This window comes from Lissotriton helveticus, chromosome 4_1 (assembly GCF_964261635.1).
Source record: "Lissotriton helveticus chromosome 4_1, aLisHel1.1, whole genome shotgun sequence".
Lineage (NCBI taxonomy): Eukaryota > Metazoa > Chordata > Amphibia > Caudata > Salamandridae > Lissotriton > Lissotriton helveticus.
This window is the reverse complement of record NC_136063.1, coordinates 565,442,576-565,469,046: the sequence shown is the minus strand read 5'-3', so window position 1 is coordinate 565,469,046 and position 26,471 is coordinate 565,442,576. Positions and strand designations below refer to the sequence as shown.

General features: G+C 45.7%; 1 protein-coding gene across 2 annotated transcripts in view; it reads right to left on the bottom strand.

The window, feature by feature from the left end:
* Positions 1–26,471, bottom strand: part of TRAM1 (translocation associated membrane protein 1) — a 306,166-nt gene that overhangs the window by 72,770 nt on the left and 206,925 nt on the right. For both annotated transcript variants that reach the window (XM_078687162.1, XM_078687163.1), the window contains 2 exons: positions 10,583–10,653; positions 10,391–10,495 (listed from right to left, as the gene is read on the bottom strand). In XM_078687162.1, the coding sequence (XP_078543288.1) occupies positions 10,391–10,495; positions 10,583–10,653 (176 nt within the window). The remainder of the gene's footprint in view (positions 1–10,390; positions 10,496–10,582; positions 10,654–26,471) is intronic.

Sequence of the window (26,471 nt, the reverse complement as noted above, 5' to 3'; positions counted from 1 at the left end):
GCGATTCCAATAAACCGGATTCTTGAAGTGTCCGAGGTGGCTGACCGAGCGAAGAAAGAGGAGGAATAGTCCGGAACAAGAGACTATCAGTGCTATGGGAGCCTGTGATTGGTGCAGAGGATGAGACACTCTAGCCATGAACTCTATTGTTTGTTGTTGTTATTCCCTATGGTTCATGGGAATAGTGTTTTTGTTGTTTGACTTCAAATGGCTGCTGTAATAAAGCTAAGAAAGATTAGCATAATCCTCGCCTCCGAATCCTTAATAGAATTGAAACTTTCCGTTATGTTGGCTAGGAAATTTTTCATTATCCATTGCCTTTTTTCCGGTCATAGAATGTCAGATGTCATGACTTTGGATTTAGACAGTAGGGGAGTAATATGCAAGCATGATTTGGGTGAGGAGTAAAGCAAAGAGGTGCCAGACAATTAATGTTTAATAAATCTTGAGCTCCAATTTCTTTGGGCCCACCGGTGTGATGGGAGGTGTGCAGTTAGAAGAAATGGTTAAGCAGACTGATCAACTGATACTGCTTTCAAAAAACATTTTAACAATTTAATGTACAGCTTCCAATATGACTGCATAGCTGTGTACTAACATAATAGTCGCCTTCGATCCTGCAAAGATTTCTGCCTTTCATGCCTGAAACCTTTTATTCTATTAGGGATATGGAGGTGGGTATTATCCCACACAGATGACGAATTTCATAATGTTCTAAAAGGTGCATTTCTTAGTGATTGTTAATTGCATCCGGATTGCGATAACTCCGAAGTATTGTATAATTACTACTGGAGTTTGTTGTACATTTGTTGGAGCTGGATAAGCTTCAAGTTGTATTTTGTTCTCGAACAGAGACCAAAGCCAAGACTAATGAAGAAAAAGAAACGGTGACAAAGACAGCCTAGAAACAAAAAGGCCAAGATGGCTTAGCTGCTCAGAGTTATTGATGTGATAACTACTTACATGATATTTCCATCACATTTGTTTTCTCGTGGAGCTATGAATTTTGTAGCGGCCCATTTGCTACTTTGGTACATGCTGCTATTTAGAACAAAGTAAGGACAAGTAATATGCTCCCCACTGTGTCACTGTCATTAACAGAACTAAAACTTTCACACCTATAAGCTAGGATATTTTGCATCCTTCCATTAAGAAAGGCACAGATATAAAAAAACAAACTTGCCCGACGCATCTCGCTACAGTAAGTGCCGAAGGAAGCCGACCCTCCAGCTGACGCACTGACCGAGAGGCTGTCTCTTCTCTCGCTGAGAATCCAGCTCCAATGTTTCCAAGCTCCCCTTGCGGGGTGTTGGGAAATCGTGTCCGGAGACAGATATACCAGACCTCCTTCATTCTAAACCAAGGTTCAGAGCTAATTAGACCCTAAGAGAAATCTTGGATAGATTCTTGGCAAAGAAACTAAAACCTATGCAACACCTCCCTTACTTCATCCCTCGTACTAGACTTAGGTTAGGTACATCGGGGTAGGCCTATTTTAGAAGCACCAGTTGAATACTTTTAGTCTTTGTTATTTATGTATGTATTTTATGGCTTAGAAACCATACCATGCTTTTACAGTATTATTTCAGAATACTCTTCTTGCTGTACGCATTATACTTTACAGCCAGTATTACGATTGTAGCAGTTAATTTCTTCTGCATGAGAAAGAAGACTGTTCAATTTTATTTATTTATTTATTTATTCAAAGTTTTATATAGCGCGAACAAGATCTTTACAGATATCAGAGCGCTTCACAAAGAACAGGGGTAGGGGCAACAAGACTGAACAGAAATAATGGGAGCAGTATAATAGTCAATAGCATAATAGGAAAACAATAGTGTACAGAAAACAAACCAATATACAATCAGGTAACAAGTAATATAAGACGGCGCAAAGTCATTGATCCCGTTACAATAGAGTTCAGGTAAACTTTGGATGTAGGGATGGCTTATACCAAATTCTAAGGATAGAGAGAGCAAGGGGTGGGGGCATCAGGAGGGTGATTCAGCAACTAAAGTGTATTATATAGTGGTCGGTAGTAGGAGAGTAGCATAATAGTGTCACAATCAAATAAAAATATAGTGCCAAGAATCTGTCAGGAGGTCAAAATACCAAACGATGCAGAGTCTCTTATCCAACACCTATAGAGTTCAGGTGAACTTGGCCATAAGGATGGTTTTCACCTCTTTCTTGAAGAATGCAGTGGAGGAGATAAGCCTGGTTTCAGGAGGGAGTGCATTCCAGATCCTGGGTGCCATTCCAGAGAATGAGCGTTTGTATGTTTTTTCCTTCCGGAATCTACGAGGTTTCAGGAGTAGATTTTTTGTACTTCTATTGGATCTCAAACCTCCTGATATAGACAACTTTTGAGCTAGGTAGTTGGGTGCCTTGTGATGCACGGCCGAGTGTGTCATAACGGCAATTTTTAGCTGTATTCTGGCTTCAAAAGGCAACCAGTTTAGAGATTTTAAGTCTGGGGATATATGCGAATGTTTTCTTGAACCAGTAATGAGTCTCGCGGCAGCGTTCAGGGAGGCTCTTAGGGGTGCTGTTGTGGATAGCGGGAGTCCGCTGAGGGCCACAATTCCATAGTCTATGCGAGGGATGACTAACGCTTGTACAGCAGTTTTGAAGTCCTTGGCTGGGAGGAAGGGTTTAAGTTTCCTCAGTGTGTTGATTTGGAAATTAGCTCCTTTTGTTGCTTTGCTAACGTGCAGTTGCATGTTGAGCTTGGCGTCGAGTGTGATGCCTAGGGATTTCGCAGAATCCACTATGGTGGGTTGGACATTGAGTGCTGTTAGGTTATTGAGCCAGGTTTGGGTGGTGGTAATTTTCGCCGGAGGTGAGATGAGTAGGAACTCAGTTTTCAGAGCATTTAGTTTGAGGTGATTAACGGCCAACCAAGATTGAGTGCTACTAAGTGTGGAATTCAGAAGTTTGATATCTTCCGGGGATCGTAGCTTTAGGTAAAGTTGTGTGTCATCAGCATACATATGGAATTGAACATTGGATGCTTGGAGCAAGGTGGCGAGCGGTTCCATGACGAGGTTGAACAGTGTGGGGGAGAGGGAAGATCCTTGTGGGACACCTAGATCTGCTGGCACAAGTGTAGATAGCACATTGTCGATCTTGAACTTCTGAGACCGGTTATGAAGGAAGGAAGTAAACCATTTGAGAACAGTTCCCGATAGACCCATTCTAGTGCTTAGCAGCTCCAGTAAGTTCTCGTGTTTGACTGTGTCAAATGCTGAAGAGAGGTCAAGAAGGATGAGGAGGCAAGACTCATTCCGATCTAGAATTTGGAGGGCGTCATCAATTATGTGCGTCATAGCCGTTTCCGTGCTATGTTTCGCTCGGAGGCCTGATTGGTGAGGGTTGAGGAGGTTAAATTGGTCAATGTGTTTTGTTAGTTGGAGTTGGACACATTTTTCCAGCAATTTGGCCAGGGTGGGGATATTGGTGATAGGGCGGTAGTTGTTCAGGTCAGACGGGTCAGCTGTAGGTTTCTTGAGTATAGGCGTCACTTGCCCCACCTTGAGGGCGTCTGGGATGAGACCTTATTGAAGGGAGCTGTTGATGATTTTGGTCCAAAGAGGGAGGAGCAGGGGGATGAAGTATTTAACAGCATTAGCAGGTAGGGGGTCTATGAGGTGATTAGAGGGCTTCAGGGTGCCGAGCAGTTTGCGTATTGCTTCTTCCGAGTATGTGTCGAAGGACAACCATGATGCATTATTTTTAGGTTGAGTGTTAGTCATTCTGGTGTGACTGGGGAATCGGCTTACATCCATGATGAGGTCATTTCTTATGTTGTCCGTCTTTAGCTTAAAGAAAGCAGAAAAGGCTTCACAGTGTGGGGTATCGACTGTTGTGCTGTTTGATTGTAAGGGTTGTGTCTTTGTTTGAGTTTTGATTAGTTCGAACAGCTTTTTTGGCCTGTTTTTTGCTTGGTCCAGCTGGCGGCTAAAGAAGTCAGACTTTGCGCGCTTTATTTTCCTAAAGTAAGCATTTCTCTTGCTCTTAAGCGATTTGAGATGCAGTGATGAGGGGTCAGATCTCCAGGGGCGCTCTGCCATTCGCATAGCACGCCTGTCATCATTAAGTCTGCCGTCATACCAAGGGTTAGAGATCTTGGTGGAGACTCTCTTCAGTTGCAATGGGGCGGCTTCATTGACTATTGAATTCATAGAGTCAAGGTAGTGATCGGTCAGTGATTGAACATCCGAGGTACCTGAAGGGGGAAGGAGGAGACTGCCGATGTGGGGAGGCAGGGAATTGGGGTTAAGATTCTTCATGTCCCTTTTCCAGGTCTTGGATTTGGTAGGTTGAGCCGCGTTAAGTTTAACTTTTTCGTTGATAAAGAATGTGATAATGTGGTGGTCTGACCAGTCACAGGGTTGGACCGCCTCCAGTTGGATAAAGTCCTCTTTGGCGATGATGAGATCGAGTATCGAGCCTTTGTCGTGTGTTGGTCTATCGCATAATTGGGTGAGGTCAAGCGCATTAAGGAAAGTTTTGAGGCTATTCACCACTGCGTCTTTCTGATCGTTCCAGTAGAGATTAAAGTCACCCAGGTAGACTTGGTTGGCCTGCCGACCGGCATTGGATGTGATCGTGTCCATGAGTTGCTGAGTGAATGTGAGGTTGTCACCAGGCGGGTGATAGATGAGATGTAAGGCACAAACTTGTTTGCCCTCGCTGGTGATATCGAGGCAGAGGAGTTCACAGGAAGAAAGGGAGGGGGAGGTGGCTTTAGTAACGAGAGGTTGCTCCTAAAAATGCATGTAGTTCCCCCGCCCATCTTGCCAGGCCTATCCAGTCTAATGATGTGATAATTGGGGGGGACTAGTATGTCCATTATCGGTGTAGAGGCTTCAGTTAGCCACGTTTCAGTCAGAATGGCTAGGTCCAGATCCATTGTTGAGACGAGATCAGCGATGTCAGAGGAGTGTCTCTGGGCCGATCTGCAGTTGAGTAGGATGCATTTGAGTTTGGGAATGAGAAGGGTGGTCGAGCCTTCTAGAGAGAGGGGAATTTTTCTGAGGTTGTTGGGGACGGAACCTCTGTTGCTTTGGGTTGGGAGCCTCAGGGGATTTGTGAGAATTGTGGGTATGGGGATGTGCGAGATCGATATGTGTTTTACCGGAACTGGGCCATAAGAGCGAAGGAGGGAGCGTAAGTCGCGGTCCGACAGGGAGTTGAGGACACAACAGGGGCGGTGGGAGTTATTGCGAGCGGGGATAGTCGGCCAACGCGGGGATCGTTGAAGGCGAAGGTATGTGGGGAGGGTGCGTGGTTTGTAGGGTAGTCGGACGGGAGGTTGACTGGGCTGTGAGAAGAGAAGTTCTTTGATTGCGTGGAGATCTTTTTTGACTTGTAGGAGATCATCTCTAACTTGTTGGAGGGTGGGTAAAGTCAAATCCAGATGTGGATTGGGGATGGGGTTGGTGATGAGAGCCGTGGTTGAGTAGAGGGCTGGAAAGGGAGCAGGGTACCGAGGGGGGGATATGCTAGCGTTGTTGTGGTGTTCTGCGGTGATATTAAGTGGGATGGCATTCGTTGTGTGGGAGAATTTGTGGGCGCGGGTGTGGGTGACGTAGGGGGAGGGCGGGAGGCATAGGTCGAGACGTCGGTGGGAAACGGTGCTGGTGAGTTGAAGAGAGAGTGAAGGCTGAAGACAATGGGGGTGGCAGGAGAGTAGTGGGGGCTGAGAATGGGCGGGGAAAGAGGGGGGATGCTAAGGTAAGGGATGTGGTATGTTCTGTGGGTCTAATAGGGACGGTGAGGAGGTGGTGAGTGAGAGTGGGGAGGGACCTGGGGAGGGAGAGGGTTCTACCGCGGGGAAGGGGGGGGGAGATAAGCTCCGGACGGTGGTGTGTTCAGAGGCGTTCGTGGGGGGTGTAAGGTGGGGAGAAGGGAGCGTGGGGGTATCGAGGATGTGAGGGTGGGGGTATCGAGGATGTATAGGGGGGAGTGTTCTCACATGGGCATTGAGAGCGGGGGGGAGCAAAGGGTGGGATTTGTAGTTATGCGTGTCGTTCTGGTGCTGATCTAGGTAGGAGGTGTTGTGGGTGGGAGTTATGTCAGGGGAGAGAGGAATGGGAGTGGTATGAGTGGGGATCAAAGGGATAGTGTTAGAGTGGGGGCTAGTGTATGAGGGGGAGATATTTGTGACTGATTGGGGAGTGTGGGGTGGTAGCAACAGGAAGGCTATTGACTAGGATGCTGGGTGTAGGGGTGAGGTGCGTGTGGATCTGATGCTGAAATAAGTTAGAAGCGTTGTGGGTGGGGGCTGCGACGTCATGAGTGATAGTGCTGGAGGAGTTATGGGTGGAGGTCCGCAGCTTGGTGAGGTGCTCTTTGAACTTGGGGAACAGGTTGTCTAGTATTTCCAGGTTCTTGTCTGTGGATTGAATTAGGACAATACCGTTATTGTAGATAGAGATGGTGGCTCTGCCAGGGAAGAGTTGGGAAGGTGTGATAGAGAGAGTTAGGCCATGAGCGGTTTTCCTAGTGGTGGAGATGGTGAGTAGGGTTATGAACGCTTTTCTCCATTGAGCTCTGCGTGAGGTGTGGAAGATGATGTCAATGTTCAGGGCTCCATTGCCCGGTGAGAAGTAGGTGTCGGCAAAGGGGGTTTCAGGGTGCGATCTCAAGAAGTTGTGTTTAAAGCGTTTAGCAGCTTTTTTGGTGAGAGTGGAAGGGTAGTTGATTCTGTATGTGTGCTTGCCGATGAGATCCATGTTAGGATGGCTATAGCGGTGGGTGTGAGAGGAAGAACGATAATACACATATGCAAAGAACAGCTGTCGACCGATGATTACAAAGCACAAGAGTGACACTAGTGAGTGGTCACCATAGCAAAAAAATGTAGGAGGTAGCAATCGGTGCAATCCAGGAGCAAGCAGTGCGTAGGTGCAGCTTAGAAAATGTACAATGTATAGGGGTAGCAATCAATATATAAGGGGTAGCAATCAGTTAAAAGGAGCCAAAATGACACATCAGAATGTAGGAGGTAGCATCGGTGTAATCTAGGAATAGAAGGAGAGTGGGTGCAGCTTACAAGACTAAACGACATAAATGTAAATGTAAGAGGTAGCAATAGGTGCAGTCCGGGAACAAACAGTGCGTAGGTGCAGCTTACAAAATGCACAATATATAAGAGGTAGCAATCAGTTAAATGGGGCCAAAATGACACATCAGAATGTAGGAGGTAGCCTCGGTATAATCCAGGAATAGTTAGTCAGTGGATGCAGCTTACAAGACTAAATGAAATAAGTGAGGAGGTAGTAGTAGTCAGTGCATCATAGTGGTAAAGTGAAAATGGGGCAGCTTACAAGACTGAACCAAATATATGAGGTAGTGATCAGTGAATAATAGGGATAAAAGTGAGATGGGTGCAGCTTACAACATATACAGTATACAAATAGGGATAAAATACTAGTGAGTTACTGGCACCAATATAGGTGCAAGCAGATGACTGCAATAAACAAATATGACACTAGTGTGCAACCGGTAGAATATGAGGTAGCAAACAGTGCACTGTCGGTGAGGAAAAAGTGAAAGTGGGTGCAGGTTACATAAAATGTAGAAATACCAATATTAATATAATACTGCAATAAATGGCAGGCACTTAATCACGCAAAGATTTAAAGACAAAGCTATGTAAAGTCTGTGGTACCGATAGTAAAGAATAGTCAGAAAGACTAGTCCATGATGGCCGCCAGAGAGTAGTCTAAAATGGCCACCAAGTAGGGGGATAGAATCATTAGTCCTCTTTTAGTTGTTGCTGTTTTCAAAGCAGGGAAAGCAGTTTCAGATTCTATTCCGGCTGGCTGGGATCTTGCATTCCAAGGGGAGTGTTATCTTTATTTTGGTTGTCTAGTTATCTTAAGTGGAGCTGCTGAGGGGCCTCGTGGACTCAGGCGGTGCAAGAGAGGATTAATTGCAGTTTATGGCCCCGGCCATTTTGAACAAAAGATGTTTTGCAAAAACAAAAACGAACGGGGCAAAGTAAATACCTTTTCCAGCAAACGAGTGGGACAGAGTAAATACCTTTTCCAACTTTCGCCTGTTGAGTTAGGCAGCAAAGTTTTGTAGTTGTAATGCTGAGACAAAGTGTGTACCGGTCGGGAGGGGGGCCTCTCTCAGCCCTCAGATGTCGCTTTCGCCTCCAGCCTCCGGTGGCAGGCTCCACTCGTCCGACACCCCTTCTGGGCCCTCCTGGTCCAGTTAGCCTCAACTCTCCCTCCCAGCAGCTCCCCCGGGCGGTGCCACACAACCGTGCTGCAGAGACAGCGGGAGGGGGGGTGTCCGTTGTCGTGACCGCGTCTGTTGTGGCCGCGTCTGTGGTGTGGGCTGGTCGCATCAGCCGATCAGCCGCTGCAGCCGCCACCTATTCTCCTGTGGAGCCGGCGGCTCTGTTCCTCTATTTCCCGCTGGTCTCAGAAACCAGCGCAACAGCCCGCGTCTCTGCCGTGGGGCGGGCGGGGTGGGGGGCCTCTCTCAGCCCCCCGATGCTGCCGTGAATCCTGTGGGGCCGCTCCGGCAGATCGACCCCCCTCAGCCAGGAGCCCTCCCGCAGGCAGCACAGGGCTCGCAGCTCCAAGTGCGGCCAGCGCCGCGAGACTCCACAGTTCGGTGTAGTCCCTGTAGCCCTCCTGCGGCTCACGCCCCTCAGGACCGCTCCGGTGTTGATGCGGATGCCCCCAGTCCGTCAGGAGCCCTCCCGCGGGCAGTAATGCACTCACTGTGCGTCTGGCGGTGCGGGACTCCCCTGCATGTCCGGTGTGACCACGGGAGCCCTCCGGGCGATCCCCGACTCCCGCCGTACCAATGTCCAGCGCCCGTGTGCCGCGCCGGTGCTGCAACCGTCCGCTCAGCCACCGGTCACAGGCAGCTCCCACGATATCCAAAGGTGCGCAGCTCCCCAGCGTAACCGCCACAGGTCCGGTACAGAGCGGGCGCCTTCCTTCAACCTCCGGGCGATCCCGGACTCAGCACCTCCAGAGTCCAGCGCCAGCACAGCGCAGCAGCCGTCCGTCCAGCAGCCAATCTCCAGGCAGGTCTTGCGATGTCCAGCGCCTGGGCAGCAGCCGTCCTCAAAAGCAGGTATTAATAGTGAGTTTTCATCCAGTTACTTGTTCCAGTTACTTGTTATTTTAGTGTGAAGCCTCGGATCCTCGAGGATGCGGGTGCTGCCGGGGATTAAATCCAGAATTGGAATCCCCAGCACTCCGAGCTCGACCAGGAGCTGCCATGTGCCCGTCTCTCTATTTCTCTGCACCTCTGATGAAACGAAGCATGCACTATTGACTGAGTGAACTATCTATCTATTGTTTCCACGACTCTGAAGATCAGTTTTATCTTGGGGAAACAAAGTGGTCATGTTTATGCGGTTGTCAGAAACAAATCCCTTCTTGTGTATTCGAGAAAGTTTCTAGTGACCTCTGAGCTAGCTGGCACTCACAATTAAGTCTAATATATTCGATAGAGACCTAGTAGACATAAGTCCTATGTCACATCTATAGGATATATTATTCCAATGCACAGAGCCTATTGGGAATATAGGAACTACACTAATGAGAGAAGAGGGACTTTAAGAAATACATTATATATGTATTTCACAAATTGTGACTACAGGAGTGAATCAACTGAAAACCTGTTCTATTACACGGTGCACCATGATAGCCTACAAAATGACCAATGTGTGTCTTACACATTCCTCTTCAAAGTTCATGTAACATAACAGCTTAAAACTGTAAAATACAGCTTTTGAAACGCAGTAAAATCTCACTATACAGCAAACTTCCCTGCTGGGTGGTTGATTCACATTTAAAGGAAAAATATGTAATATTCTGTAGTTTCATGTAAAATGATGAGTACATAAACAACAGGCACATGAACAACAAAAAATGAACTATGTGCTAGCTGTGACTAACCTACAGCGGCTGTTATTTCAAGGCTACCGTAAGAACCGCTTTCCGGATTTTTCAGCTGGTTAATTTTAATGCATGGAAGTTCAAAATAAATGAACCAATAGAGGGTCTTCAATATGCTTGCAAACAACTTCTCTGCAGGGACATTTTAAAGTCTGTGCTAAAACTTAATTAGTTAAAAGTCTAAAAAAAATGTACTTTGTTTTGCAAGATCCTGCTGCTGACACCGTCCTTCATTATAACTCTGGAGAGCCTAAATATAGAAAAGTTAGTTGTCGCCGGAGAGACAATATATATATATATTTTTTTAAAGGTCATTTCGGTCATTTTGTGTTTACTTGTTTAAATGTGGATTGTGTGACAAAGTGCTACAACATGAACAGGACGGTTCGCTCAATCAACATTATCCTGATGTTATAAATTGAGGGGGTAGAATGGAAAAAAAAACAGCTTACCCTTTCTGATATTTCTCATTGCTGAAGTAAAAGAGACGGGAGGTGTGGAAAAGGAACTCCACAAAATAATGAAGCACCAGCAGGACTAGACCAAGACGATTTAAACTGGGGAAATAAGAAAGCAATAAAGTCATTTATTTTTGCAAAATTAAGCAGAAATCAGCAGTAGATCTTTAGTTATTATTTACTTACTTCAGCAGATACGCCCCTGCGATGTGAAAAAGGTAAAGGCCAATGTAGACGAGCTGCCGAGGAATATCTTCCTGTTGGAATGAACACGGATTAAGTAAAGACAGATCTTTAAGAGCGGAAGCAGTCAATATAAAAAAATTTATGACATCAGAAATTAAAGAACTCTTTATACTAATATTAAAACCTTCTATAAAGGGCAGTACATTTAAAATGTCTTTATTTCGATTCAATTCATCATAAAAGACCATTTATGCTATGAGAACAACCACAGGAAAAACAAACAGTAGTTCATAAATATAGTTAAAAAGGACAATTTTCATGAGCTAAAAAAGACACTTGACAATTAAGATAAACTATGATAAAACATGATTTAAAATACAATATACAATGTGTACAGGAAAAAAACTTTAGAAAAAACTATAGGTAAGATCCTACACTAATTCTGGCCTGGCCCTAATGATCCATACCCATCCTTAGAATTTTGCTATGGCAATAACAATGGGCTCACTAGTGTCGTATCTTAGGACCCTTAAGGCTTTGGATCCCACCCTTGTGCCCATGTTCCGACATATCGGTTTTAACCATTTGACCCGTGGGGCCACATAGGCCGGACACTCAAAGAATATGTGGCCTATCGATTCCCTGCGATCCATACACCATCTACAGGAATCACCAACCTGTCCCCGCCAGTTTTTGGTGAATTAACGGATGGGTAGGCAGCCAACCCTAAGCTGATGGTATAATTTCCTATCACTGGACCTTGTGATAGTTTCCCAATATTCTTCTAATAGAGGGTCATTTTTTACTTCCAGAAACATCCCGGATAGTGAGGTGGACGAGATTTGACTGAAATGTTTCTGGCTAATCATGGTCCAGTACTGTTTGAATAGCTTTTTTGGTGGAAAGGGGCTGTTAGCAGGGTCAGACCACAAATTTCCCAATCCCATAGCCTCCCGGAGCAGTCTAATCTTTTTAAACCATGGGAGATTTCCCAAGCCCATAATGGAACGTACATCCAGCACCACCTTTGCGTAAATAGCCAATTCTGGGGTGTAACATTTGGCAAGACATGGTAGGACAGGGCGGCAACACTCCCTAATGCACAGACAGACTGGAATAAATAATTTGGTTCAGGGTTCCAGGAATATTACTGTGTCCAATTGTAACACGGCTGAGGTTCCTTCAGAACACGGGCATAATACAGCTCTTTGCCAGCAAACTGTTGTGTTAAATCACTGCCCACTGTCAAGCGCCAAGTCTTTAAAACGGTGTTGACTTCGTCTGAGGTCCTCCGAATCATAGCCTATCTTTTGAACTACAGATATTCCCATTAGGCCTATTCGTGCTCTCTCATGCCAGGAGCCTGTTTCAAATACAAGGAGGTCAAATATGAACGCAAGTACCTCTCCCTTCAGAGAGCCATTAACCAATTGACAACATATTCAGGCACGAAGACCACTTATTACACGCCCATCTGGGTGTAGTCTCATCCTGCTATAGGAAAAACAAACTCCCAGTGAGATATTGCAGGCACACCCCGCTGGAGAGATTATACCAACAGAGTCATACCATCTGTTTTCCTTGATAAGGTTTTGGAAAATTGTAACTGGAATCCTTTAAATTCAAACACCTACATTACAAATGCAATAAAGTTAAAGAAGTTAAAACTTACAAAAAAAAAAGCGTTTAATTTGGCATAAATCTCCATAATTTTTGGATTCATATATTTCTCATTTCATCTCCAAAAGAGACAATTGCAGTATCAAAATATTACTGCCCAGGCCTTAATTTAAGACTTCTATATACGTTTAATACCATTCACCCCATTATTACACAGGCCATAGTCTCATCTTTGCCTACGTCATCTTCAAGTGATGGCTCAGAATAACAGAAGTGCACACAGCTTAAAATTCTAGCAAGTGGTTTGATGCCTCCGTTTCCTAAGTATTACATCCACTAGATAAAATAATTTGAAAAAAAAGTTAACTTGTGTATCGAATAGTTTCTTACCTGTCGGTGTAGTTTTGCAGCTTGAAGATCTTTCTGGATTCACTATGCTGTGCATATTCCGCAGTCTGGTGGTTGGGTCCGGAATCGTAGTCTTTTTTCTCTTTTTTTTATTTTTTTTGTCGTAGCCCAGATGGGCCTCGACGTCCCACCATTTGGTGTACCTTCGGTGACGTCGGCGTGCTTCCGGCGGAAGCTCCCACCCTTGGGCGCCATCTTTGGATTCTTTTTTCTGTCTCTTTTTTCTTTTCGGTCTTTGTAGTGAATCCATGGCTATGTTTGTTAATCGTTTTTTCAACGTAATTCTTTTCACGTATCTTTTCACGTATCTTGTAAGCTTCAACTTGCTTTCTTTTCTATGTGTTTCCACTTTCTTCTCCAGCCTCATCTTTCTGGCGGAGGCGGGAGGGTTCGCTAGTGAATCCAGAAAGATCTTCAAGCTGCAAAACTACACCGACAGGTAAGAAACTATTCGTTTTGCAGCGTGAATCTTTCTGGATTCACTATGCTGTGCATAGATTTTGTAGCGGTTTTCGTTACTTTTGTGGCGGTTGGGTGGAAGATGAGCGTTGGTTGTTGAATATATGTTGAAGCACCTTTTGTCCTACTTGTGCTTCTTTGTTCATTTGTACATCCACGCAATAGTGCTTAGTGAACGTGTGCACTGAAGCCCATGTTGCCGCCAGGCATATGTCCTGAATTGGTGTGTTGGCCAGAAAGGCTCCTTTCTTCCTGGTGGAGTGGGCCTGTGCCCCTCCTGTTAGCTCCTGGCCGGCTTGTTTGTGGCAGAATTTTATTGTCTGTGCGATCCATCGAGCTATGGTGTTTTTAGTCACTGGTTTGCCCATGTAACTGTTTGCGAAGGATACGAAGAACTGTTTTGTTTTCCTGTGTTCCTTCGTCCTTTCAATGTAGTGCATCACAGCCCTTCTTGCGTCTAGGGTGTGGAGCGACCTCTTAGCACTTGTAGTGGGGTTTTGGAAGAAGCTAGGGATCTGAATACTCTGATTCATGTGGTACCTTGACACCACCTTTGGCATGAAGTGTGGGTCTGTTCTCATCAGGACCCTGTCACTGTGTATCTGGATGTAGGGTTCCTGCAGTGTGAGTGCCTGCAGTTCGCTCACCCTTCGTAGCGAGGTGATTGCTACCAGAAAGGCCGTTTTCATCGTTAGCATTTGCAGTGATGCTTTGTGGATGGGTTCGAAAGGTGCTTTCATGAGCTCCGTCAGTACCACATTTAGGTTCCAGGCCGGTGGCGGCATTCTCTTTGGTGGCGCTATTCTTTTAGCCCCTTCCAAGAATCTTTTTATGACTTGGGATGTAAAGAAGCTTCTCCCTGTTTCTCCTCTTGTGTATGTCACAATCGCTGCCAGGTGCACCCTCAGCGAGGATGAGCTTAGCTTAGCATTAATTAGGTGCGTGAGGTACCTTAGCACCGTAGATTCCCTGGTCAGTTTTCTATGAAGTTTTTTCTTGCAACACCATTGAGTGAATCTTTTCCATTTTGCCCCATAGCACTTGCGTGTGCTGGGCCTTCTTGCCTCTCGCAGCACCCGCAGGGTGCTCTCTGGTAGTTTTAGGTGTGCGAACTCCAAGTCCTCAGGAGCCAGGCTGAGAGGTTGAGGCTCTCCGGCTCTGGGTGTAGAACTTCTCCGTTCTCCATGAAGAGTAGGTCTCTTCTTTTTGAGAACTTGTGTGTGGGGGGGGGGGGCCCTGCGCCATCTCCATTATCTGAGAGTACCAGGTCTGTCCAGCCCCATTGTGGTACCACCAGGATGAGCGTCATGTTGCTCGTCATGCATTTGTTGAGAACCCTGGGGATCAGTGGTATCGGGGGAAAAGCGTAGGCAAATGTTTTTTTAACAGCTTATCCATAGGGCATTCCCCTGTGATAGTGCCTCTGGTTGCCTGGATGCAAAGTATTGGCATTTTGCATTCCGGCGTGTTGCAAACAGGTCTATTGTTGTTGTGCCCCATCACTTGAATAGTCTCTCTGTTTCCTGAATATTGAGTTCCCACTCGTGGGACGATGAAGTCTGCCTGCTGAGCCAATCCGCTTCTACATTGTCCTTCCCTGGCAGGTGTATGGCTAGCAGGTCTATTTTTAGTGGTATAGCCCATTTCCAGATTTCCTGTGCCAAGCTTGACAGCGGGAATGATTGAGTTCCCCCCGTTTGTTTATGTAAAACATCGTTGTGGTGTTGTCTGTTTGTATTAGCACCTTCTGGTTGTACAGGTGTTTCTGAAAAGCCTTGAGGGCTAGCAACACTGTTTTCAATTCCAGGTAATTGATGTGTCTGACTGCATCTGTAGGGCTCCACAGACCCCTCACTTTGAGCCTGTTCATGTGTGCGCCCCATCCCTTCTGGGATGCGTCTGTGGTGATGGTCACTGTTGGGTCCGGTTGTGTTAGAGGTTTCCCTACTGTTATTCTTTCCTTGGTCCACCACCTTATTTCTTCCTGCACCCTGTGCGTTACAACCACTAGATCCTCCCAACTTCCTGTAGCTTGTGACCATTGCTGTTGCAGCCACTCTTGGAGTGGTCGCATTTGTAGGCGTACATTGGGGACCAGGTGTATGCATGACGCCATCATCCCCAAGATCTTGCTCACAGTCCTCATTGTCAGAGCTCGCCCCTTCTGGTAGTGACATTTCTCCCTCAGTAGGCTGAGTGTTCTCTTTTCGCTGGGTAACACCCTGCATTGGACGGTGTCGATCTGAGCTCCCAGGAAGATTTTCACTTGCTCAGGTTCCATCGAGCATTTTCCCCAGTGTATGGAGAACCCCAGGCTTGCTAGCGTTCTTGTCACCTGTACTGCATGATCTTTGCATGTCCTGTAAGAGCTTGCCTTTACGAGCCAGTCGTCGAGGTAGGGGTACACGTGTATCCCCTTTCTTCTTAGATGTGCGGCCACTGCCGCGAGGCATTTGGTGAACACCCTTGGTGCGGACTTTAGGCCGAATGCCAGGGTCGTGAATTGGTAGTGATCCTTGTTCACTGTGAATCTTAGCATGTGCTTGTGCTGCCTGTTCACAGGGATGTGCAGGTACGCATCTTTGAGGTCTATGGTGGACAAGAAGTCCCCGGCCTTTATCTGTGGGATGACCTCTTGTAGAGACGTCATTTTGAATTTTTACGTATTTGTTTAGGAACCGTAGGTCCAGGATGGGTCTTAGACTTTCGTCCACTTTTGGCACCAGGAAGTAGTTTGAGTACACTCCCTTGTTCCGTTCTTTGAATGGAACCCGTTCGATGGCCGCTTTGAGGAGGAGTTCTTGAGCTTCCTCTTGCAGTAATCGCAGCTCTCTTCCCGAGTGCTCTCTTTTCTTTGGCTTTCTGTTTGGTGGTCTCTTTTCCAACTCTATGCAGTATCCGAACTGCATAATGTTGAGTATTCACTTGTCTGTTGTTATTTTTCTCCACTCCTGGAGAAAAAATCTCAATCTTCCTCCTACTGGCGTCACATGCTCCTTTGTGTCTTGTCCGTGTAGCCCTCTCCTCTTTGTTTTCCCGTGCTCCTCCCACGGAGGGTTCGAGTGGGAGAGCACTTTTTCCGTGTGAAGTCACTTAGAGGGGGGGTTGTTCACCGCCTCTCCTTCTCTGGCCCCGTCCATTTCCTCTTGATCGAAAGGACTGGCCCCTGCTCTGGTAGTTCCAGTTTTGCCTCTGCTGGCCCTGGTGACTTTGGTTGTCACTCTGTTGTCCCTGGTGGAATGCCTGGTGTGATTGCCCTTGCTGGTTTCCACCCCTGCCGTTCGGCCTCCGTGTAGGAGTGCCCCTTCTCATCCCCCTGAATTGCAGGGCCCCCATGGACCTTGCCGCCTCGTTGTCCTTCAGTTGGGTGAGCTTCTCATCCACTGGGGCTCCGAACAGTGTTTCACCGTTGAAGGGTGTGTTCAGGATGTTTTTCTGAACCTCAGCCTTGAAGCCTGAGACCCTGAGCCAGGCTTGCCTTCTCTCTCTCTATAGCCATCAGTCTGCTGGATGTTTCTGTCCAATCCAAGGCTGTCTTCAGGCACGAGTTAGCGATGCCTTTCCCCTCTTCCACAAGGTGTGATGCCCTCTCACGGTATTGTTCCGGGAGGTGCTTGAGCAATTGGCCTATCTCATCCCAATGCTGGTATTGATGTCTATTCAGGAGGGCGTTGGGAGTTCGCCATCCGCCAGTGCGTTGCGGCGTTCCTCTCTATTTTCCTGCCAGTTAGATCCATCCTCCTGCTTTCCTTGTCAGGTGGAGGTCCAGATGTTGTTGGGACGTTTGCCCTTTTTCTGGCCGTTGCAGCGATTATTGAATCTGCTGTGACGGATCCCTTGATGTAAGCTGGGTCCTGGGAGGAGAATTTGTATTTCTTCTCCGTCCTCGGCGTTACTGATCTGCATGTAGCCGGGTCCTTGAAGGCTTCCTTCCCCTGGTCTGTGATACTCTTTAGCATGGGCAAGAACTGGCTTCTTGTCTGTATGGGGAGCAATGTCTCCAGCAGGAAATCTGCTTTTGGCTTCTCCTCTTCCAGCTTAACTCCATAAGCTGCTGCCGCCTTCCTGACCACCTCATTGTATGCCCCAATGTCATCCGGTGGCGAAGGCCTCGAGGGGTATGTTTCCACAGCCTCCTCCGGGTTTTCGGCCTCGATGTCCTGCCATTGGGCCGTCGAGGAACCTGAGCCGTAGCTTGACTGCTGCTCCCCGTAATCCCCTTCTGTGTAGTAGAGGTCTTCTTCCTCTTCGTGCTCCGAGGGATCCGGAGTTTTCGGCGTCTCTTCGACATCGAACTCCTCGTGCTCCTGTACCTCAGCGACGGCCTGTGCCGGTTTCGAGGGGATCCTGTAACTTCTCATCTTTTCATCGAAGTCCTTCTTTCTCTGAAGGATGTTCTCCATTTCGGCCTCGAGCCTTCTTTTCTTTCTCTGCATCTCTGCGGCCTGCTCGTCGTCGAGCGTTTCGGCTGCTCTTTTCTGCGGCGTCGACATCAAAACTTTCTTCGGCTCCTTTTCCTTCGAAGTCGAAGACCCTTTTTCGGGGACTTGCTTCGATGACCTTTGCTTTTCGCTGGTCTTCGGCCTCTGGGAGTCCTTCTCGAAGGATCCGCTGGGCTCTTTTTCGGAGGATGCAGCTTCGGTCGTCGAAGTTTTCGGCGCCGGTGCTCCTTTCGAGGCTCTGGGCTCTGACTTTCGAGACCCTGTGGGGGTTTTCGGGGTCGTAGACTCTCCTACCTTGTCAGGCGTTTTCTTATCGGTCTCTGCGACCGTGAAGTCATCTGGACCTTCGGCGATGTGGTCCTAGTCGTCGGTGGAGAGGCCCAGTTCATAAAGCGTCGGGGCTTGGCCCTTGCCCTGCATCGTGTGGTGAGCTGTCCTCTGTCTCTCTCTAACTCGGAGTGTCTTCGGCTTGAAGACGGAGCAGGCGTTGCAGTCTCTGCTCTCGTGGTCGATTGGCAGGCAGAGGTTGCAGACTGGGTGCTGGTCCTTCTGCGCGAACTTGTGGTGGCAGTTTTTTCAGAATTTAAAGGGTGTCTTGTACATCCCTGCGCTCAGGGGGCCCCCTGTGTGCGCATTCCTCCAAGGACGTCGAAGATCTCAAAGTTCTTTCCTTTCTTCGTCGTCTCTTCTCTGATGGTCCTCTTCTCCCGATCTTCTCAGGTCTTTACCATTGAAGAGTTGCTGTATTTCCTCCTTTTCTCCTCCAAAACTTCTGGAGCTTCACGCGACGATCCAGACCCAACGGCGGAAAAAAGAATCTGAAGATGGCACCCAAGGGTGGGAGCTTCCGCCGGAAGCACGCCGACGTCACCGAAGGTACACCAAATGGTGGGATGTCGACGCCCACCTGGGCTACGACAAAAAAAAAAGAGAAAAAAAGACTGCGATTCCGGACCCAACCACCAGATTGTGCAATATGCACAGCATAGTGAATCCAGAAAGATTCACGCTGCAAAAGTATGTTTATGGTATTTCTATAGCGCAAACCTAATCAAAAGGCAGCTTAGATCTGCACATGGTCAAAGAGGAGCATAAAGGCAACAAGTAAGAGAGGATGGGTTGTATGTGGTTAATGTACTACCATATAGTGTTATTTAAAGTGGCGAGTCTTCATATCTTTCCGAAATTGGAACAGCACTAGGGTTGATCCAGATCTTGGGTGCATAGGTGGAAAAGGCCTGATATCTTGTTTTATTCTTTTTTACACTTCTCGTCTGATGGTGTCCTGAATGTGTGTGCAGAGATTCATCACTGATGCTGAAGTTACATGCAAGATAAATGTAATGTAAATAATGCAGCTGATCTTGAAGCGGACAGGAGCTGGCATAGGGAGCCAATTAAGGTCTATCAGGATGGGGGTGATGGATTATGTTTCAGCATGTATGGTGCCCCTAAAGGGTGCTAGTGTGGAGTCTTGGAGGCCATCCAGAAGGGCACTACCACCATCCAGATGCAGGAGTACAAGTGCTTGAACAGCAGTTCTGAAGTCACTTTCTGAAAGAAATGGTTTCACTTTTTAGATGAGAGCACTGGTATAGGCGGTCTTTGTTTTTTGGTAGGGTGTTCCTGGAGGGTGAGGTTGGTGTCCAGGGTGAATTTAATTCACTAGCCATTCTGTAAAAGCTTGTGTTAAAAGCAGTCAAGGTCCACGTCATTGAGCCAGGTTTGCACTGCATTTTGTTTATGGTTTTTGGGAAATAACACAAATATTGTCCTGGTTGGGCTGAGCTTTAGGTTGGTGCTGGACAACCAGCTCTGGATGATGTGCAAGCAGTGTCTGAGGCATTGGATGTCTGAAGCAGAGAAGACTTTCAAGTAGAGTTGTGGATTATCTGCATATTGGTGAATTGCCATGCTGTTATCTTTAAGTAGAGCACCAAGGGGCTACACGTAGAGGTTGAAGTTGAAAGGAGCAGTATGGAGCCCGGGGGAGGGGGCTTAACAGGGAATGAGGATCTTTTTTTAGGACATTGCCGGTGAATCCTATTCAGTATTCCAGAATGTGCTGGTGGATGGGATGGTTAACCCGGACAAAGGCAGCTGAGAGGTCCAGTAATATCAGGAGGCAGGGGTCATCTTCATGTGGTCAAGAGGGGATTATCCATGATGTAGAAGGTAGTCATCTCAGTCTTGCTTCAGATTATGCTGCAGCACAGATAGTTATGCAGCAGATGGGTAGCCTTTATGTGGTCTTGGAGTTCAATATGGACGGCTTTATCTATCTTGACAACGAGAAGTAGGTTAGTGATGGGATAGGTTACCAGGCTCTAGTGTGGGTTGTTTTTTGTGTAAGGAGTGGGAAGATATTGAGCCTGTTTTGAGAGCGAAGACAACGCCTTGAGTGAGGGAAGCACTACCAATGGTAAGTAGGGGCAAGAAGCATCTCTAAAGAGATCTTTCATGAAGCGCGATGATAAAAACATCACCCTCCTAAGAAGCGGCTTTGAGGGAGTGGAGTATGTCTGCGAGATGTGGGAGAGCTATGGATTTAAAGAATGACCTTTACAAGATTTTATGGGAAGGGGTGGGTGTCCGAATTGAGGCAGGGTTGATGATGTCGATGTACTATCAGATCTTCTTTATTTTTCACTGAAGAAAAGGCTGATGGCATTATACTTTTCTGCACAGTGAGGAACAAATAGGTCTGACAAGAGTTGATGCAGTGGTTGATTATCTTGACAAGCATTCTGCTTCTGTTGGCCTCATTGATGGTTCTTTGCTTTGGATGGTGTTAGAAGATCCAATAGTGACTGGGGGCGAGTGTCTGAAAAATGTCAGTGCTCTCTCCATCATCTCCTTGTGCTTGCTTAAGTTATCCTAAGTTGGCAGCATACTCCCAGACGTGGGTCCCTTGCGCACTTTGCCACTGGATTCAAGCTACCTTGGCTGATAAGTGGGGTTACCCCGAATCCGGTCCGAGTATAGACCTGGCTTAGCAGTTCGGGCTGGACTGTTCCCATGAGTAACAGCGTCAATACCGATTTGGATATGACTGGGTCTGCACTGGGGTGACGAAGTGAGCAAAAGAACGACGATGGATTTAACCCAGATCTAATAGTGACTCGGGTGAGTGTCTGAAAGTTTCAGTGCTCCGTCCATCTTATTGTGTTTGCGTAATAAGATGTCTGCCTGATAAGCGGAAACACTTCAGTATCCCCATAAGTTCTGTTTTTCTTCCATTTTATTTTCTGTCTGCAGATGATTTATTGTCAGCAAGTTCTTCAGAATACTACGGTAATGAAAAATTTGGCTTTCACTTGCAAGTTGCATTTGGGGTGTGGGAGTTCACATAGCATTCTAAAAAACTGCTGAAGATGTTTAGAAGGGTGTTGCCAGCAGAAGTGAAGTTGATAGGGAATGGGGGAGTTCATGCATTAGGATTCCTATGGGGAAGTATTTAAAGGAACTGAAGGTTTGATCTTATCTTCTGTGTTGACTTTGGTTTGTTGGTATGTCACGAAGCATGTAGAAAGAGACTGCAAAGTGTCAGTCTGCCCAGTTCAGGAGCATGGGTGGTTTGCCCTGGATTGTTGGTGAAGTTTAGAAGACAAAGTCGACGATGTAGCCATTGGAGTGCATTGGTAATGGGACATGCGGCACCACGTTGAGGGTATCAATGTGGTTGCATAGGGTGTCTTTTTTTGTTAAGCTTGTGTTGTCTGTAAGGCTGAAGTCATCCAAGGGGGTCAGATGAATGAGGTAGTGAGGAGATCTGAGAATTCATCAATGAAGGCCTTGCTTTCTTGGGAGGCCAGTGGATGAAATGGAATTCACATCAAAGCTAGTTTACCTTTGGAATGTTAAGGGGTGGTTGCGCTTTCCATTTTTTAAATTTGGCTTAACAGTACATCTGTACAAAAGGCCTGTTAATAGTGCCTGAAAATGGATACACTGTATTACGGATTTGCTCAGAGTAGTATTCATCTCTACCCTATTGCTACTGACTGACTGGTGTACCATTCTGCCTCTCAAAAAGTGGCTGCCTTGAGGAACTATTTTATATCTCATAGGTACACTCAACCATCAAACACTAAATTCCTTCTCTCACAGATGCACAACATACAGAGATTTCACTACTGGAGGGTTTTTAATGTTTTAATCATGACTCAAAACACAAGCCAGACCAACTATCTCAGCTAATGCTTTAATTACCTATTTAAGGAGTACAAATGGCACAGCTGGCTTAGGCTCTGTATCATTTCTATTTATGTTTTTTGTAGTGATCTTCACTACTATGCTTAACATCTACCATCTCTAACCACTCTTCACTTGACAGCTCCCTCAAATGCGTTTGCTTTGAAGTGTTTTGGTTAGGCGTTTGTGTGCCAGTGTATGAATAGCATTATTATTGTTAAATTCAAAGAATATGAAAGAATTTCTAGCTAGTATACGCAAGGTATCAGACGGATGGTTTTAGAATGAAAGTGGTCTGCATGACTTTGTGAAGCTGTGTTGCCCTGCCTTTCCGGGATTATAAACAGCTGTAGTTAGTTAGCAGTGTAAGCCTAATGGAAATGCTCTATTTGGTTTACATTTCGGTCACAATGCGAGCTGGGCTCCGAAGTCTGGGGGGGGGGGGGGGGGGGGGGGGGGGGACACAATGTGACCATCAATGTGACAAATCCTGACAGTTGCAGCGTGATTCTAGTCGGAGGGAAAGGTCATTCATTTTAAACGGCTGGACACTGAGGAGTCTAACACACCAGTTTAAGGAAGGAAGATGGTTGGCCCAGGAGCAGAACCCCTCAGTGGTTGTTACTCTCCTTCAAACTACGCATAAACTCAACTTGAAATTCAGGGGAGACGGTCCTGTCTGTCCGAAGAGATGAACTGTACCTGCGAAGGGGGATTTTCTGGATCCCAAGGAAGAGATAACATGGTCGAGCTGACTTCAAGGGCCTGTGGAAGACATCCATCGGAACCAAGATTGCCCGTAAGCCACAAAGTCAACCCTAGTCCCTTCAACAAAGGAGTTAATCTACTACAACCAAGTTGAAGAGCTGCTCCATTTCCTTTAAGAGGCAAGAAGGGAGAGTGTGCTTCATATCCAATTTGCCCCATGCCTATAGGGTGCCCCCAACTACCAACTGTGTGCTCAGAGGGACTCAAAGAATGTAGGCATTTACACTCCCATTGGAAGGTACAATCCCGCAGGCAAGAGGCGTTGCGGAGTCTGGAGTTACTTAAGCCAGTAGTTCCGACCTTTGATTCCTGTGTTATCAACCACCAGTTAAATAGGCAATTAACAAGACTTCAAATATGACCAGCAGCCATTTGCTATTCGTGACACAATTGAACTGTTGAATGGGTTCCCAGCCCCTTGGAAGTTCCACCAATGGATAATCTCTAAAGATAATGGGAACTTTATTTTCATTTTTTTAGGGGAAAAATAAATGGCGCTCACACTTTCTCTCGATCTCCATATCATGTAAAAGCTAGCCCAATTATGTGGACTCTGCTGCCCTTCTGGTCACCAGTGGTGAGCCATCTAGTTACTCATATAGAGAGTAAGCCTCCAATCATTTTTGTTGGTGGGAAACCTTGTTGGGTGTTGTGTTTTGAGACAGCATTTTCGAGTACTTTAATAGTGAGCATGCAGTATATGATGGGGGTAAGCTGCACCAGCAGCCTTATCTATCATATATTATGCATGCCCAATGGCGTTTTTACTTGACAAGGTTTCGCCTTGGTACGCTGCATTATCTTTTTGCTTTCCCAAAGCAAGCAGGGTGGTGTGAGAGACTTCCCCCTTGCCCCTGTAATAACAAAGTTTCACAAAACACTCTGCACCTCATTCTTTTTTGTAATTTGTATAAAAGCCTGTTTTGTTAACTCTTGGATCCTGCTATTACAAAGAGGGTTATGAATACTGATCATCTTTATCAACTCCAGCCATATGTAGTGCTGTGCTTAGCTTTATTAGATTAGCGCTCATTTTCAGAAATCGATATTCAACAGCATTGTTGGATACCAACGATTATTAACTGGCATACATCTAGCGGATTATTGTATATACTGGCATTCAAATGGAACGCACATGCACTTTGCAATATTTTCTGTCTATATATATGACCCTTTTTATCCTGAATGTATTGTAAATTCAATTTGGATATATAATATGTATTTCGGATGTTAATATAACTGTATGGCTTCTTTTTTGTTTTAATTATATGTGTAATGTCTTTTTTAATCTGTTTATATTTTTATGATTCTATCTTCGAATCGAAATAAAGTAAAAAAAAAAAAAGAAAGTACTTTAACAATATTTTTAGGTTGCTACCTTTTATTCAATAACATCTTTAGATACCATAGACTGCTACAACAAAGTAAGACCTGGGTACTAGAATTTCTGCTTGTATCTAGTCCTTCAAAAGCCCTTGGGCCTCTTAGCTAAAATGGGCTTTTGAGTAATTCCCAAGGGACATACTCTAAAGTACCTTAGCCATAAAATTCAATGTTATCCATAATTTTAGTGATTGTGACTAGGAGGGAAATGCTAAAACCTTCTCGTTTTCATTGTGAACCTTATTTTAAGTGTACTCTTAATTATATGTTTTGCCCTTTTCATTTTATGAAGGAAAGATTGACTGCACAATCAAGTTCTTGGGCACTTTGTCATAGGTATTCTGTCTAAGCATCTTCACCTCTCCAAATCTTAGCTGCTAGCCCTTGTACTTTTGAGACAATCAAATGTCTAAAGGAAGTGTCTTGGCTATCTCATTTAGAGTGCAACTTTGATGGGATCATTGAAACTCAATGTTACTCACACAGGGTAATGTTCAGTAATCTTTGACTAACCCACAGTAACAAGAAACAGTCTAACAAATAGCCTTCGCTTTAGCAGTCAAAGATATTAACTTACTTTCGCCTTTTGGTGTTCTTTTTATAGCATGCAACAGTATTTAATCAATACAGGAGTCTATGTCGCATTTTGTAAGAAGTGGGGTCAATAAATCCCAACTAAAGGTGCAGTTTGCAAAATGAATAAATAATTTGTTGCAGAAGATCAGCTTTGTAATGCAAACTGTCAAGCATCAATACAATCTGTGGATGCCTGTTTTGAGCTAGAATTTGAACATTTGGGTGTTTAGTATGTGTGCATATATGGGCATGTGTGTTACGATCGAGATACAGTGCTAGACCACACTGCAAAGGAGACTGCACGGCTACAGTTCAGCTTAACTGTGGCCTACAGTTTATAGAAAGGTCACAGAACTGTACAGTGCCCACAAGGTGAGAGTTTAAATTCACTGGTCTGTCGGTGTAATATCAGCCATGTAACTATTAACCGGTATCCAGGTAACATGACTAACAACACTGGGTAGTCTGGTAATTTAGTTATGCTGGACAGGGCTACGCTACAGGAGTGGGAAAAAACAGTTGTATGGGTTATAATTTCAATAAACAAAGGATACAAATGTTACCAAGGTGTGTGTGTGTATATGCAAAGTATGTGCTATAGGAGTCTAACTGCACAGACTAATGCAAGCACAGAGCACAAGATACAAATGTATCAACGGAGATAGAGGGGTAAAGGAGGGCCCTGCCTCAGCTTCACGTACACTTTGGCACTACTTTGCTTGTGTTGCTGTTTGGCATAAGGTTTGGTTTTCATTCTGTCTCGAAGTGCCCCCCATACAGTCTACTCAAAACATGGCTGACCAATATCAACTGTTTATCTTTTTACAAATGCTCTTGGAGAATTCATACAAAGTATATCCACTCTGTTCAAGGAGTCACACAGGAAATGCTTCCCTTCAACAAAAGAGACTAAGAAATGCGTTACTTACCTGGAACTGCAGTTATCCAGTATTGGTGTCTTTCATAGATTCACATGCCTGAATCATTCAACCGTCGTCGAGATGGGAGTCCCCAGTACATAGAAAAGTAATGTCCTATAGACATACATAGATAAAAGTAGGCCTAAGGGCTTTGCCTTAGTAGCCTATCTATGTCCTTTTGTAAAAAGGACCAAACTCCAGAAGGTAGCCAATCAGCTACCACCTCCCTCTAGAACCTTCCTGTCAGGAGCCTCAGTCGCTCAGATTTTCGTACGCACCAAGCTAGGTAGGCGTCATATATGTTAGAGAGAGAGGTGAGACCTTCCAGGGGAGGCGGGAGGGTTGCATGTGAATCTATGAAAGACACCAATACTGGATAACTGCAGTTACAGGTAAGTAACGCATTTCTTATCCAGTATTATGGGTGTCTTTCATAGATTCACATGCCTGAATCAGAGTAGCAAGCAATATATTATGCACATGTCTGATGGAACAGTGTAAGCAGTCTGAGATAATACATATCATACGACTAAGAACCATCAACAAGTAACAATAAATAAGTAAATAAATGTGCATACCAGTGAAGGAAGGTGGGAAGGAGGAGGGCTCACCTCACTGGAATAGGTGGCGAAGCACAGCGTGGCCCACGGCTGCATCCTGCATCAGTTCCATATCCAGGCAGTAGTGCATGGTGAAGGTATGTGGCGACTTTCAGGTCGCTGCTCTGCAAATGTCCAGTATTGGCACTCCAGCAAATAGTGCCGCTGATGTGGACATAGCGCTCGTAGAATGAGCTCGTACTGTGGATTGTAATGGCCTTCCGGCCTTTTCATGGCAAAATGCAATTGCAGAGGATATCCATCGTGAAATGCTCTGTTTGGAAAGTGGCATGCCCTTCCTTGGTCTGCTGAAAGCGATGAAAAGCTGATTTGTTTTTCTGAAATGCTTTGTTTTGTCTAGATAAAACTTAAGACACCTCTTCAGGTCCAAGGAATGTAGGGATCTTTCAGCTGCGGTACTTGGATTTGGGAAGAATGAACGGAGGACTAATGGCTCATTTAAATGGAAGTCCGACGGGACCTTAGGAATAAATCGAGGATTCGTTCTTAGAATCACTCT